Raw genomic sequence first — 15536 nt, 5'->3', positions numbered from 1 at the left:
AATAAAACAGGAAGTGCAAAAACTCCAAAACAAAACTAACAAAAAGTGTCTGCCATAGCAAACCATGACAGAACCCCCCCCCTTAAGGGTCGGATTCCAGACGACCCTAAAACAGAACACTAACTCGGGCGGGAGGAGGGATCCAGGGGCCAGTGGACAGCATCTTCCGATGCTCAGGGGCAACACATGGCAACTCAGAGGGACGGCTCAGAGGCCTTATTGACAGGCTGGGCAGTTCAGTGGGGCGACCCGGAGGTCGGGCAAACGGACAGAGCCGTTCTGGAGGCCGGCGGCGAAGACGGGGTCTCTCCGGAGGTCGAGCCGGAGGATGGCGTCGCCCCTCTGGAGGGCGAACAGGAGGACGGCGACGAAGACGTGGTCTCTCTGGAGGTCGAGCTGGAGGATGGCGTTGCCCCTCTGGAGGGCGAACAGGAGGACGGCGGCGAAGACGTGGTCTCTCCGGGGGTCGAGCCGGAGGATGGTGTCGCCCCTCTGGAGGGTGACCAGGAGCCGACCTGGTACCAGGGGCAGCAGTCAGCTGGACCACCGTCAGGACACGAGGAACAGAGTTCGGCCGGACCACAGAGTCAGGGGCCACCGGAGGCGGCACAGAGTCGGGGACCACCGGAGACGGCACGGAGGCAGACACCACCTTAGGCGGCGGCCTGGCAGGAGTCAATGACACCAAGTGCCACGTGGGTTGAGTCAGGGCAAGAATCAATCGGGGTGGTGCCCTGGAGGGAACCACGATGGTGGTGACGTCATGGCTGGAGCCAGGAGAGGTGGTGACGTTACATCAGGAACCAGGAGAAGCGGTGACGTCACATCAGGAACCAGGAGAGGTGGTGACGTCACACCAGTAGCCGTCGTCGACACCGTTGGAGAACACGAAGCAGTGGCCGTAAACACCACAGGAAAGACGGGAACAGTCATCGACGCCGCTGGGGAACATGGAGCAGCAGCCGCCGACACCACAGGAGGGTGACGTCACACCAGTAGCCGTCGTCGACACCGTTGGAGAACACGAAGCAGTGGCCGTAAACACCACAGGAAAGACGGGAACAGTCATCGACGCGGGCCGGGGAACACGGAGCAGCGGCCGCCGACACCACAGGAGGGACAGGAACAGTCGTCGACGTCGCCAGGGAAGATGGAGCAGCGGCCGCCGACACCACAGGAGAGACTGGAGTAGTCGTCGACGCCGCTGGAGAACATGGAGCAGTGGCCGCCGACACCACAGGAGGGACAGGAATCGGCCGGACTGCAGACAGGAAACGAGGAGCAGGGATCGGCCGGACCACTGACTTGGAACCAGAGTCTGGAGCCAGCTGGACCGCCGATAGGACAGGATTCGGCCGGACCGCCGATAGGGAACGAGGAGCAGGGATCGGCCGGACCACTGACTGGGAACCAGAGTCTGGAGTCAGCTGGACCGGCGACAGAACAGGAGGAGCAGGGGAGACTTTGTCCAGCCCACCCAATTCAGGAGCTAGGGAGGAATCGACCGGGACCCCCGACGCTGAGACAGCTGATGCGCCGATCAGGATGGTCGACCCGGGAGGTGGGGCAGGAGCCGACGAAACGCCAACTGGAACCCCCGACGCTGGAACAGCTGATGCGTCAGCCAGGGTAGTTGGCGAAGGCTCCTGCCCACAGGGGAGTAGAGACTCTGGACACTGGGGTAGCTGGGGCTTGGGCTGGAAGCTGGGGACCTTGGACTTTGACTTTTTAAGAAGTGTGCTGACATCTATTCTGGATCAGTCATCTGATAAACCTGCAACAGAGACAAATATGGCAAAAGACGCGCAGAAATGCAAAAATGGATGATATAGTGATTGTGCAAGACGACACTGCACCACGGAATGAGTGGAAACTGGCCAAGGTCACTGAAGTATATCTGGGTAAGGATGGATGTGGGAGAAAGCTTCTATTGCTCATCAGTGTCTCAGCTCTAGATGATCAAGGAAAACTTCTCAGCAAACCAACTTATCTGGAGCGGCCTGTCCACAAGACGGTTACCCTGCTTGAAGCCAAGTAGTGCAGCTGTCTATCTACCTTTCTTTTCAATTCTTTAAGGATGTTCTTATTTGAATCCTACACTTAAGTTCATTAGAGAAATCACAGGTGATTTGGTGGGAGTGTAGCTGCCATTAGAGACAGTCATACAATTTAAATTCATTTAATAATTTAAAAAGTCTACTACCTACGCAAGTATGTTGGCGGAGATAAGAACTCCATCACTTCTCTGACGCAAGTGTCACAGGGTATGGAGTGTGTACTTACCTGAGAGCATTCAGTGCATCAGGACAAATCCACTGTTCTCTAGTCATGGGTTAGGCCAGAGTCGCCCCCACAAAGGTCACCACCGTACCAAGACTTGAGCTGTCAGCAGTGTTACGGCTGGCTCAAACACTGAATATAATAATGGACACCACAACAGTAGGAAGGTACTGCATATGAATTTATTACAGTAACTTAAGGACAATGCAGGAATAAATGGAGACAAGATACCTAGCACCAAAAAGGTGCTGCTGCAGCAGGAGGGAGAGAGAGAGAGCTGAACAAAGAGGACCTGCCTATATAGACTCAGCCCACTAATCAGCACAGGTGTCTGCCAAACAGATGATCAACCTAAAAGGATCAACAGGAAACACCAAAATAAAACAGGATGTAACAGCAGCTTTTGTTGCTGTCCGTACTAGTGATCTGCTCAGGAAGGAACTGGAAATAGAAAGTGCCCAGGAGATTTTCTGCACAGACTCAAAGCTCGTCCTTGGATACATTAATAATGATGCCAGACGATTTCATGTCTTTGTTGCAAACCGCATCTAGCGTATCAAGGAAAGTACCAGTTCAAGTTAATGGAGACATGTGCCCTCTGAGGATAATCCCGTTGATCATGCTTCAGAAGTAATGTGAAATTACAGGTGGTGGTTTGTATGTTTTGTAGGGCTTGGAGGGTAGACTTAATTGAGATGAAAATGCATGTATTTTGTAAAATATTTTTGATAAATGAAATCTCTCTCTGGCACTTTGTGTTTGTGTAAGAGTAAAAGATGTGAAGATAAAAGAAATCCTCTTACTGCTCTGCAGACAGTCACGGTCCTGACGCAGTTGAGTGCGATGTTGAGAAACGGCCGTCTCCACCTGTGAGAAGAAATAAAGCAAATGTGAGTGTTATGAGGTGTTGTAAATGTTTGAGCTGCAGTGATCAATGTAAAAAATGAGCCTTAGAGTGTGTTTTATTGTTAAATATTGAAGTGGTTGAGTCGTGGCTCCATACAGGTGATTGGTGGTGATTTGGCGTGATCTGGTGGTGATAAGATAAAAGTGCAAGATGTGAATTTGAATTGCAGTTGTGAATGGTAAAAATGATAAGTGGACACGAGTAATAGTTTGTTTTTGTAATTGACAGACTGAACTACAGACTGACAGACTAAATTTAAAGAGGGTTGTAGCTGCCATTAGAGATAGTCATACAATTTAAGTTCATTTAATAATTTAAGTTAAAAATTAGAATCATTTTATGTTTGGATAAAAATATTTATTTTGTTTATTAACATGATTATTAGTTAGAATACACATAAAACGTACATGAAAAGGAGCTGTGTAATATTTGATAGTGGAACAAATGGTCTTTGCGTTGTTGTGGGTTGGGTTCTTGGTTAGTTGCTCACTGAGCAGAAGCACGGGTAAAAAGGATTCGGTTCTTCAGAGAGGATGGAAAAAGGTTGCTCACTGTATTAAGTGTATGAAGCTGAATGAAGCATTAAAAGGCTGGAGGTTCATTTTCTTACCCCCTTTAGTTCACGCGGCCAATGAGTTCTCACGTCATGTTGACAGTATGGATGCAATAAATGCCTGTATCTACAAGAACGCCTTGTGTTCGTGTTTTAACTGGAGGGAGTAACAGGGTTGCAGGCCAGAAAGGAATAAGTTAATATTTGTAATGTTATAAATAAATGAATAAAAGATGAAAGTAATGGATACCACGGTGTGGGACCTGTGGTCTCTGAGCTGTCACCTCCGGAGCGGGCGACACACTCTCCAGAGACAGTTGAGAAAGATATGTGCGTATTTAATAGAGCGTGTTTGTAAAGTGGACTGATGCACAAGCAAAGATAGAGTGTTTTCTGCAAAGCCTTATCTCTAAAGTGTGAGAAAATATAATATCTTAATTTATACAAGTCTATCTTCTGTCCAGGCTGCTGAATGAAGAGAGAAAAGGGGGCAGAGAAGACCTGAAGTGCACACAAATAGAAATTTGGTGTAAAATTCCTGACTAAAGCACTACAGGCCGTCTTCCCCTCTGGACCTTTGTTTTGAGTTTTCTTTGCCTTTTCCTACATTTCCTATAAAGGATATCATGAGTTAAAATGTTTGAAAGTCAACAGAGAAGCTTGAGCATGTGGGGTGAACTGGGTTTGCTAAATTATCTAAGTGTGAATAAATTGGTTATTTTGAGTTTGAGACTACTAACTTGTGATTTCCTTTGACATGACTTGGAAGTTAATGGAAGAGCTACTCAAAGACATTAAATGTTACTTATTTTGATAGTTGTTTAGTGATATTTAATTGAATTGAAGTTACCCAAATGTTTGTAGCATGTGGTCCCATCCGTGCTCCCTCCAAGCCAAGGTGAAAGGTCCGACTGTCCAACAGGAGATGGGTGAATCCAATGTGATTTATACAAGGGGGAACCCGGATCGTACTAAGCGGGGTAGAGAACAGAGGGGTGTTTGGCTGCTGCCCGAAACAGCAGTTGTACAGGTTGTATGTTGAAATGTCAGCCAATCATATGAACTTTTAAGGGCCGACACTGAGAGGAAAGACTAAAAACTTTGGTGGTTAAATCACCCTGGAATTATTTAAGTTGTAAGATCTAACAGGACTAAGAAGTGTTGAGAAAAATTGTTCTTTTCACCTCTGACAGAGTGGCTGAAGGGGTTAGAGGGCTACTCTACAGACTCAGAGGTTGTGAGTTCAGATCTCATTTGATCTTACTACTTTTCTGGAGAGTTGACAGTGTCAGTGTCTTTCAGAAATATTATTTCTTTAACTCTGACCGAGTGGCTTAAAGTGTTAGAGGGCTACTCTACAGACTCAGAGGATGTCGATTGGAATCTCATATGATCTTACTACTTTTCACAACAACACCCGGACGGAACACTGAAAACCTTTCACAAGAATGGTGTCATTTGATCAGACAATTCCCCTCTTTTTCTTACTGCCTTTGACTATTTGCATGGGGTGTTGGACTTCAAAACTCACCTACTGTAACTTAATAAGAACTGAACCTACATCCTCACAACACCCTGAGCTATTTAACCAGACAACAGAACCCCCTTTCTATAGTTATTATGTCTTTCATCTGGACCTCATAAATTTGCTGCATTTTATAAGAATTGAACCTACAGCCTCTGCACTAGCAGGCAGTCTTCTTACAGCCGGAGCTGCTATTTGAGCTGGACTTTAAAGTTCATGCAGCATATCATTCATTTGAATTTTGAAAAATTAAGTATGCTTTATTGTCTCAAATGCTCACTCAGGACTAGTAATTCATAAAGTTTTTCTACACCCCTGTAGTAATGAAAATATGTTTTAATGATTTACAATAAGGCGAAAGAAAAGAGTAAAATAGTTTATTGTATCAGTAAAGATCAACATAAGGCACACATACAGTATCTGAGGGTAGACTCACACCAGTGTCAGTATCTTTCTCCAGCTTTCATCATACACAACCTCCCCCATTCATACCACCATGTGATCATACAGCAAGATACACCATTACGTCCAGTTTCTATCTGCAGGACTCAAAGGGTACAAGGCATTCCAGCTTGGAGAGGCTGAAATTGATGCAACACATTTGCAAGCTAAACTCTGCAGCTCATAGTACAATGTCAAGCAAACGGAGCCTTTAGCAAAAATATATTCATATATAATTATACACCTTTTCTACACATCGAAGCAAATCAACTATACAAAAATGCAGAAAACTATCTCGGCACAATAACTGGTGAGCCGTTTGTAAGAAAATCCATGCTTAATATTAGCATTAGAGTGGCAGTATTACAGAATCAAAAATAGTAGCAGTACCTTTGTCATAAAACAGTTATAGGAAAAACTTACAAGTCCATATAATGCCAAAAATATTAGCTTTGAAAACAAGAAAACATTCACAAAAGACATTTCCATCAATATACATGTTTATAGGAGGACCAAAACTTGTGTCCCATTCAAGAAGTATAAGGTTCACCCATAAAACTTTGATTGGTCAATTAGTGAAGGAGTGCCATGGCTTCTAGATACTTTTTGGTTGAAATAAAGATCCCAGAGTTCACATATGCAAGGACTACAGCGACCGCCATGCTACAAAATTACCCTAAATTAAGGACCAAACAAAAAAAAGATTTTAAGGAATAAACTGGAATATTTTGAGAGACCAGTCATAATTAATAAGAGCATAAAAGCCATCATTTGGAGAAAAGGTTTTCATATATTTGAGTATGAGACAAAAGCTGTAATTTTCCAGGAATAAATTTGTTTCTACACGAGAAAAATTTATATTGAAACAAAACGTTTACTTCTACAACAAAGTCGTAACAGCAGTCTGTTAGCTTCTGTGCCAAATTTGAACTTTATTCATGTTATATTAGTTTTCTCCTAAAATTCCACTTTATCTTGTGTTACAGTTTCCCTGTAAGATTACAACTTTATGTCAAAATATACTGTATAACAATGACTTTTCTGAATAACACATTTTCTTGTAAATTCACAAATTAGTTTTTTTTCTCATAATATTACAACTGTTATGTCATAAAAAAAAAACCAAATGAAGCCAAATCTGAACTTCAGTAGATCTGTACACAGATTTTCATTTTTGCAATGGGAGTATTTTTAAATAAACAGTCCCAGAGATTCTCTGATCTCTCATTTTGCAAACAAGACTTTTGGCAAAACAGACACTTTCAATAAAAATGATCTGTTAAGTTCATCTTTTCTGTGACTTTCATAATGTAGGTGTACATTTTGAAAAATCACGAACACTGCTCAGTAATTTTAGGGTCCTCCTGTTTATAATATCTCATCTTCCCTCCAGCTTCCAGACTATTGAGTTTAGTATGGGTAGCTGTCCGGGAAAGCCAGTCCATTGGTGCCCTGCTCACCTCCATCACCCAGGTAGGGACTCTCATCATCGTAGCTGGGCAGGGGGAGGCCGTCCTCCTCACTGGGAGGTGGGACGGCGTCTGGGTCAGCTTTCAGGCTCGGCCTCTGGTTGTCTGGGAAAGCCATGGAGAAAAGCGCCTCGGAGTTGCATACAAACTTGTAGACGTACCTTTCCCCGGCCACCTGCAGGAGGAACCAATCAGAGAAGGGAGAAATTAAGTGGCATTCATTGGACAGTTATTGTTTAGTGACTTTGTTTAGGCATCGTGAATTAATACTGTTTAATCACTGAAGGAGTCTTTGAACATGAATGCACTGTTACTCCACTTATTACTATTATTACTAGAGTTTTGCAGCATTTTGCAACAGATGCAGCTGCTTGAAAATGCAAACAGGTACACAGGTAAATTTAATAATATAATGGAAAGAGGACATCTTGTGTCATTATAGTGCTTTGCTCGGTTCTGTGTGTTTGTGTAACACTACTGTATGCAGGATATATATGTATTGTAAAATGCAGCAGATGTTGATAGGCGTGACCCAAGTAAAACCTAACGTGTAGTTCTATTAGGGTTGATGGAGGATCCTCAGGACCAGTGCCCTCCATATCATTATTCCTCCTCCTCCCAAAGTGGAAAAAAAAAGCTGGCACATCTATCTATAGCAGACTATACAGTTCCAAATATTAAAAAGATAAAATTCTGCTAAGATTTCATGATAAATGTGGAACCACATGTAAGAGTAATGGAGGACAGAATAGAAACATGACCTGCCTTTACCTTCTGCATGATGCCCTTCTCGTAGTAGTATCTCAGTGAGCGGCTCAGCTTGTCGTAGTTCATGGCCGGTCGATTCTTCTGAATCCCCCAGAGCCGAGCCACCTGGACAAAACACGGGAGAGGAAACCTTCCATTAAACACCCAACTGGATTAGATTTTCTTTTTAAAAAAGGTTTGTCTTTTTATTAGATATTGTGCATCAGCATGTCAGTAATTTCCACTTTGCCTTTTAGAAAATCTCCCACTAGGTTTTGCCAGTGACTGACCTCTTCAGGATCAATCAGTTTAAACTCCATGTTGCGTCCTGTCCACACAATCAGATGTCCGTTAGCTGGGTTGTCAAGCAGCGTGAGCAGAAACTGCCAGAGCTGCAGGGAGCCACGGCGCTGGTACGGCAAACCCTCCTGCTTCACTTTCCCTGTTTACGGAGTCAGAGGGGACACAATGAGAACATAGCTCTCGATTTCTGGTCACAACAAAGAGTCATATTTATATCAACATCAGCTATTAAAAATACTAATCTTTTAAAGTTCAAATTCTAGTCTTGTTTCAGTCTCACCTTCCAGCCTTTCTGGTACAACACAAGTGTCGTCGTAGTACAAATGTGGCTCCCTGTCGTGACCAAATCCTGTGGAGAGATATGATTATATATGATTAGAAAAGTTAACATCGGTTGTACTGAGGAACTGGAGGCTCCAACAACACAATTTGCAAAAGTGAAACTCTCACAAACTCACCAATATTGTTGTTTTGGTACAAGACTGGAGATTTCCCAAATGATGACGACTGGCAGGTTTGAACCTCTGGAGGACACAAGTCAAATCACAAGTGTTCATGAGCAAATTGCAAACCTCTGAATGCTGATCTCTGTAATGACAAGCCTGTGTGTTTTACATGTGAGTGCACCCTTTCGTATAATTTGAGCCTACAGCTGGTGTGCAGCGTGTCTTCGGCCATACTAAACATTACTCAGCAGATAACACACAGACCTGAGTCGAAGCTGAAGTCTCTTGGCTCTTGTTTTATCGTGACACGGTTGAAGGTGGTCTGGGGCTGGCCCACACTTGGACCTGACGGCCCTGGGTCTGGGTACCGCGGGTCCACCAGCTCCTGTTTGAAACCTCGGGGGCCGCGGGGAACCAGGGGCTCTGAGAGGTGGCGCTGGTACAGAGGGCGCCCATCACGGCTCGAGGGGGGGTATAGTGTGTTTAGCGTTTTCTCTGGTGGGAGGAAGGACAAGCAGGGCTCTGACATCTGCCGCTGAAACCTGAATCGTGGAGCAACATTTTAGGGTTTCAGGTGAAATTTGCTTCTAGCTTACATCATATAAAAGTAATAACCAGAGCTCACCTTTGATCCCTGCTGAAAGCTGCACCGGGACAGCTGACGGGGGGACGTGGCAGAGCAAACTGCTGGTTTTGGCTGGTGGGTGCTAGGTTGTGTTGGTGGGAAGGGCTCAGGGCAGGAACGTGGCTCGGGGGGCAGCTGTTGGACAGCTGGGGGCTTGATGGCTGTAGCTGCCTCTGTAAGGGCGGAGGTCCAGTCGGATGGGAGGAACCACACTGTACTGCGGGTGTGGAGGCTGGAGTCAGGGCTGGCTTGTTGTCACAGGCACTGAAGAGAGACGAGGCGACAGGAAGGAGTTGGGCATTCAGAGTATTCTGACTCAGTGTCATCATATCATGCATTCCGCCTAAAATGTGTTTGGTACCTGTAACTATAAAGGCACATGTCTGCTTGAGGCGTTCTGCAGGGAGACAGGTCTTTGGACGGCGTGGGCTCTCGCTTCACTTTGCTGACAGGCGGTCCATGAAACATCACTGCAAACACACACACACACACACACACACACACACACACACACACACACACACACACACACAAATAAGTATCACTTTGTTCTGCAGATGACCCATCCAGTCCATCACTACAATACAGCATAGGTGAGTAGAATTTTGCTTATGGTGCTCCCCAACTGTGTTAACTATTTTTAACTAAGGTAAAAAAAAATAATACAATGGAGAACTGAGCAGCCTGGTTCACACAGATTACCTAACAAATGATCAGGATTTATCACCTCAGTGAGTAAAATTAAAGTCTGGAAAAAGACACATTTCTACATGCAGTATGTATGTAATGGTAAAACAAGGGTTAAACACTGATTTCAGCCTCTGGTTTCTGTGGTTTTTTTTGGGTAGAAGAAAGAAAGCCCCCTATCTGATCTCAGCCTTCCTGGAATCTGGAGTGACGACAGCGCCACCGGTAATGTTTCCATTCGCATCACAGTCGCTGTCAGATTTATTGTGTGAGCAGAGAGTCATTCTGTTGAGGCAGCTTTCAAGCAGCAATAAAGGCATTTCGTACGTGTTTGGCGGCAGCAGCAGCAGCAGGAGCAAACACTATTTCCTCAGCTCCTGCCTTATCTGTGACATCACTCTTTTTAAAGATACAGCTAGAGTTGCTGGAAGTCATTTTATAGCCCCCCCCCCCAATTTCCTGTGCTACATGACTACTGTCATTTCATTGGCACAGATCCACTGTGGGCGTGTCTCAGGGCCATATACAGTATTGGCAGTCAACGTGAACACTGTAAACACAATTCTATGTACAACTGTGGCCTTGAGGAGTACATGGATCGTACTCATTCACACTCCAGACTGTTGAGCAGGGCTTATCTGCTGAAGACTGGCTGTAGCCAAATTTTGTACTTTTTACACCACCACACTCATTAACAGCATGATCCTCTCAACATGACTGAAGATGTCATTCATTAAAACAGAATACAATAAAATATCATTTTAAAATTGCCATTATTTAGAACATGTTCAGTTATTTCCAAAAACAGATTAAAGAAGAGGAAAAATATATGTTTGGAACTATTTTCAACTGTGCATTAATACACATTTTTCTGGACTGAGTGTTTATTTGTGAGTAGGATCAATTCATCGTCTTTTCCTGAGTCTGCGCAGTGTTTGCCGCAGTGTTCAGGGACAGAGTCATTAGGAAAAGGATGCATAAATAAAGAATGTGTTATTCTACAAAATGTGCACTCCCTGTTGTACAACTCTAAGCACTCTCTATGAAAATTAGAGGAGAAGCAGCTACTCACGATTATTGGACTGGAAATCCGGGACAAACTGCTCATCATCAGGAACCTGAGCTGTCAGGGGAGAAAGACAGGAAGTTAAAAGCCTCTTCTCAGTACACTCCCGGAGTTTGGTATGTCTGTTTTAGTGCCTCAAATTTATCTCCCTCAGGTTGTCACTTCCTACATTTCCCAGAATACCCTTTGACCTCCCCTGTCGAAAGGGGCATGCACACTGCTCTCGATCAAGGAAGTGCATTTATAGCCACTGTGTTCATGCTGGCTTGTTTAACGGTGACATTTCCTGACATCATTAATCCCTTCACGGTGGTCTCACCTTCTGCGATCCAGATTTCCTGGAGCTGGCTCAGATCTTGAAAAAGCTCTGTGAGACAGTCATGAAATTATATTTAAATGGGTGTTACATTATTGAACATGTTAAATATCAGTGTTACCATCTTGGATGGATGCTGTATAAGATATAAGATTTGTCACTACATTCACAACTTTATTTAAATATAGTAAACACAGGTGACTTAATGAGCATACCCTCTGTGTCCTGAGCCAGCTCCGTGTCCACAAACTTCCTTTTCCTGTCGCTGAGGCATTTCTCTGCTTCTTCCGTGTGACATTTCTACAAGTTTAACGACAAAACAGTTTAGTAAACGTAAATGTGATTAATGCTGAGGTGCTTTTTTGTGCAAAGCAGGATACATGTATGAGATTTGATTTAATGTTTCAGACTCACACTCTCAGGGACCACGAAGGGGACCTGTTGGTCATAAAAGCCGTCCATGTTGCAGGAGTCTTCACTCTGGAATAAAGAGGGATGTATAGGGATATATTTTAAAGCTGTTCTGCAGGTTTGTGGTAGAATAATCTCTCTCCTAAATTTGCCCGGGTATTTTCCACCAATACTTCCACTTCCACCCACGTGACTACCCTCTCCTACATACGTCTCTTAGTGGGTTTGTTTGTTTGTTTCTTCTAGCCTCCATAACCCCTACAGGGTTTAGAGTCGCTGTAAAAGCGTTGTTGTCAATGACGGCATTATGCAACGTCTGTCTGACGTGGATTCGAGCTGCAGGAGGAACCAGTCTTCAAAGACGCTTGAAATGGCAATGCTTGTTTTGAGGAGATCTGAGAGAGTCTGCACTGTGGTGACCTTCATGGGTTCATTAGAGACGCTGGTAGGCAGACACACATGAAAGATATGGGAGTGATATCCATCTTATCTATATAGGGGCAAGAAAGCAAATAAGCGTGTAAGTGTTTCCCCAAAATGTCCAAACTATTCCTCTGAATCATGCAAATTGGAAAAAAATGTTTTAAAAATGACTGGTAAAGTCAGGAAACTTTATTTTGTCTGCCATGTCAGCACTCTCTTTAATCTGGATGTACTGGAGGATACACAACAGCTGTCATCCACTTTCAGAGTTTTCAGTTTTTTGTTTTTGTCTCCTTCTTAAAAAGGAGCAGGCAAATGTTTGACTATGTTACAACCTATTTATTTCAAATGATGTGTGCAGTATAGCAGATCTAACTTAAAAGCATAGTTCACAGCATAGTGAAGTTGGATCAGTGTGTTTTTCTACTTTCTGAACAGCCTCTGTTTTGATTATTTTTGTTATTTACATATCATACAACAATCTCTTTTAAGTTTTGGTCCAGCAATATTTTAAATTCACTACTGTGGTTATTACTGATTTTAAAACCCACTAAAAACACATTTTTTTAAAAGTCCAATTCAGTACACAGAGCCAACTCTCTCATAAGATAGAAGTCTCATACCTCTACCTGGTAATTATGAGATAGTTCTCTCATATTTACAGCATGTGGAAGTTGTAATTACCAGTAAATGACTCTTTTTTTCGCCCCTCAGGTGAATACAGCGGGCTTCCGTAGATAAACAAAACATTTTGCAGCAACTGCTTTTGTTTGAGGAAATCGTGTTTTAATAATAAGGGGGAAGTTGGAATCAAAGTTTGGTCCATTTACTAACAACACAAACACGAAAAACATACAACATCACTGCTATTCCGGATGTTTTCAACCAAACATAAACAAAACATTAAAGTGAGAGATTTGTGAATGGAGTCTGGTGTGACGCACACTGAGCAAAAGGCACGTATCCTGGGACCCTCCTTGTTTTTCTCAATGAAGTGAAACTTGATCCTTGCAGGAAAGTGAAGCGGGGGGAGGTGGGCAGGTGGGGTGGGGGTAACAGCTCACCATTGAGAAATTTGCTACAGAGCACGGAGAAGGATCCGCGATGCTAACCGGCCGTAAAGACAGCTGCTGCAGACGGAAATACAGCAGTGCAAAGCTGACAGATGCGGCTTGGGGGGGTGGACGCAATGTTGCCTTGATTTTCAGAAAATGGCGTTCGCCTCTTAACCCATATCTGCTCCCCTTAGAGCCACTAACAACCCGCGACGCTGCAGTTAGCATTGAGGTGACCAAACGAAGCAAAGCAGGCACACACACACACACACACACACACACACAGAATAATAATAATATTCATGCAGGACTCACTTGAACAGTGAAGTTTCTTGGCAGTGTGAAATGAACTCGACGCAGGTTTCCTCCCCTACATCCCCTGCAGCTCCTCCATCAAAAACTCGCCAGTGAATTTTTCTCAATGAAGAGCTCTGGTCGCTGGATCCAGTGCGAGCACTGTGCCGCCCTCCCATTGGCTAGAACGCAACGTCAGTCAAATGGCGAGCCAATCGTCTTCCAGACTGCTCTGACGTCCGTTCCTTGTGTTTTTTATGAATGGCTGCGTTTCATTCATGGAGTCAGCGCTTTCTTAAAGGGACAGCGCTGCCATTCCATTAAACAAGAACTACAGAATAATCAGCAGTAAATCATTGGAAAGGTTCAGCTAAGTGGTTAGTATTTGTAATAATTACAGAGTTAGTTTTAGCATGAGAGGCCATTTACACCTTTGATAAACCAATGGGTGCTCTGTACCTCAAGGCAATTCCCATTATGCCATGTAAATAAATCAAATCCAAACAAAATTCAAGAAATACATGTCTACCTTTGACTGAAAACAACAAGATTCTCAGAGGAATGTAGAATATGACAAATGTAGTCTCAAGCTCCAATTTAACATTTTTGGGAATGAAGTTGAATTGAATTCGATTTGAAATATATTTTTTTGAGAGGCAGACGTCCTGTCATTACAGAGTCTCTCCTAGGATTTAATAGTGCGGAGGATCTGAAGGAGGATTCTCATATGTGGTATCTCTCAGGACACATTTGTTGAAGTGTATTTGTACTGTAATACCTCTCCCAAGACACACACGTTGTCGTTTTGCAACCGTCACACGTTTGACAGATTTAATCCGGCATCACACATGACTGCCTGAACGTCCATTCATCTCAGTGGGTGGCACAGCAGCTCCTCCACTTTTAATTCCACTTTGGTCTCTTTCCACTTCATTACCAGTCGCTGCAAAGAGATATCACCTGATTATGTGTAAATCTGGAATGCAGTGGCTGGCACTGGGGTTTCTCTTTGTAAACTCATAGTTGTAGACTGTGGATGGAAATCTACAGTATAAAAACGCAGCAGTTTCAGAACTTTGGTCTAAATTGGACAAGGAAACTAAAAGTCTTAATATTCAGCATCAGCACAGATACAATGTAATGTTTCTCACTGAAAGCTGTTATTTATTTAAAACATCCTCAACCTGTAATGCAGGTGCTGTATCTTACACAGTCTTGAGAAAGTTCAGGAGACTGACTATATTTAGACCCACTAAATATACAGTATGTTCAATCAGTATTTCAGTCTCACTTATGTTCTTCTTTGACTTGGCACTCAACGCATCTGCAGTGAGCACAGGAAACCCTCTTCCTGGTGCAGTATTATGACTTCAGACTGAATTACCTGTTCAGGTGGATTGTTTTTTTTTTTTCACATGTTGCACTGATTGTTCGTGCCCTACTTGGAATCTGCTTGATCAGCATCAGGAGATGCCAGAACGGATCTGTGTGTGTGATAAAAGTTGCAGTTCAAACATCAGCTGAGCTCAGCGCCTCAGTTACTGATTTGCAACGTTTCCTGTTTGCCCGGCCGTCACGCGTCTACTACTATGTACATATCATATCACTGATTTTTATTCTTCCGTTCTGGAAGATCAGCATGGATGATATCATCTAACATGTCCTTCAACAGGAAATTAAACATTACACTTTCTTATCAAACGTGTCCACAGGTTGTGTTTATGATGATGTTTTTTCTTCTGCTCTCTACTGCTGTTCTATTGCCTTTTTTTCCTCTGCATCTCTTTTATGGTTTTACTTGCTGACATTCTAAAATTGAAATACTAAATATGATGTGTTATCTTCTTTTTTTTTTGTTGGGGGGGTGACAATTATTTATTGCATTTCATAAAGTTTATAACACATGGTGTGAACAAGTGGTAAGGGAGAGGAAGCAAAGAAAAACCAAATGCATAAAACAGGCAAAAGATATAATTATGAATTTAGTC

At 43.5% G+C, this 15536-nt stretch overlaps 2 protein-coding genes across 2 annotated transcripts in view; both read right to left on the bottom strand.

Annotated features, from left to right (window-relative positions):
- LOC147818334 (uncharacterized) overlaps window positions 1–4646 on the bottom strand; it is an 8205-nt gene extending 3559 nt beyond the window's left edge. The window contains exons 1-2 of the mRNA XM_087177726.1: window positions 4591–4646; window positions 3084–3147 (exon numbers count right to left, since the gene is read on the bottom strand). Of these exons, the coding sequence (XP_087033852.1) occupies window positions 3084–3147; window positions 4591–4617 (91 nt within the window). The 5' untranslated portion in view covers window positions 4618–4646. The remainder of the gene's footprint in view (window positions 1–3083; window positions 3148–4590) is intronic.
- Window positions 4647–5626: 980 nt separating this feature from the next.
- On the bottom strand, window positions 5627–13703 carry LOC111665364 (ETS translocation variant 5-like). Its single transcript, XM_087177718.1, has 13 exons — window positions 13570–13703; window positions 11780–11845; window positions 11581–11665; window positions 11369–11416; window positions 11056–11106; window positions 9658–9766; window positions 9297–9560; window positions 8936–9213; window positions 8684–8749; window positions 8506–8574; window positions 8213–8364; window positions 7947–8048; window positions 5627–7350 (listed from the first exon to the last, which is right to left on the bottom strand). The coding sequence occupies exons 2-13, from the start codon at window positions 11825–11827 to the stop codon at window positions 7117–7119; spliced, it is 1506 nt and encodes a 501-aa protein (XP_087033844.1). The 5' UTR covers window positions 11828–11845; window positions 13570–13703; the 3' UTR covers window positions 5627–7116.
- Between the last annotated feature and the right edge of the window lie 1833 nt (window positions 13704–15536).

The sequence above is a fragment of the Seriola lalandi genome, unplaced genomic scaffold (genome assembly GCF_002814215.2).
Source record: "Seriola lalandi dorsalis isolate HSWRI2012SDOR001 ecotype SW California unplaced genomic scaffold, Sedor1 jcf7180002054630, whole genome shotgun sequence".
NCBI lineage: Eukaryota > Metazoa > Chordata > Actinopteri > Carangiformes > Carangidae > Seriola > Seriola lalandi.
The sequence above is the reverse complement of the archived record's forward strand: the minus strand, read 5'-3'. Positions and strand labels throughout refer to the sequence as shown.

Excerpts from the sequence above, each read along its gene's own strand:
- LOC111665364 (XM_087177718.1), bottom strand. The coding sequence starts at position 11,827 with ATGGACGGCTTTTATGACCAACAGGTCCCCTTCGTGGTCCCTGAGAGT. Across the intron at positions 11,666-11,779 it reads CCTTCGTGGTCCCTGAGAGT|AAATGTCACACGGAAGAAGC; the intron begins GTGAGTCTGAAA and ends TTAAACTTGTAG. Across the intron at positions 9,561-9,657 it reads ATGTGCCTTTATAGTTACAG|TGCCTGTGACAACAAGCCAG; the intron begins GTACCAAACACA and ends GTCTCTCTTCAG.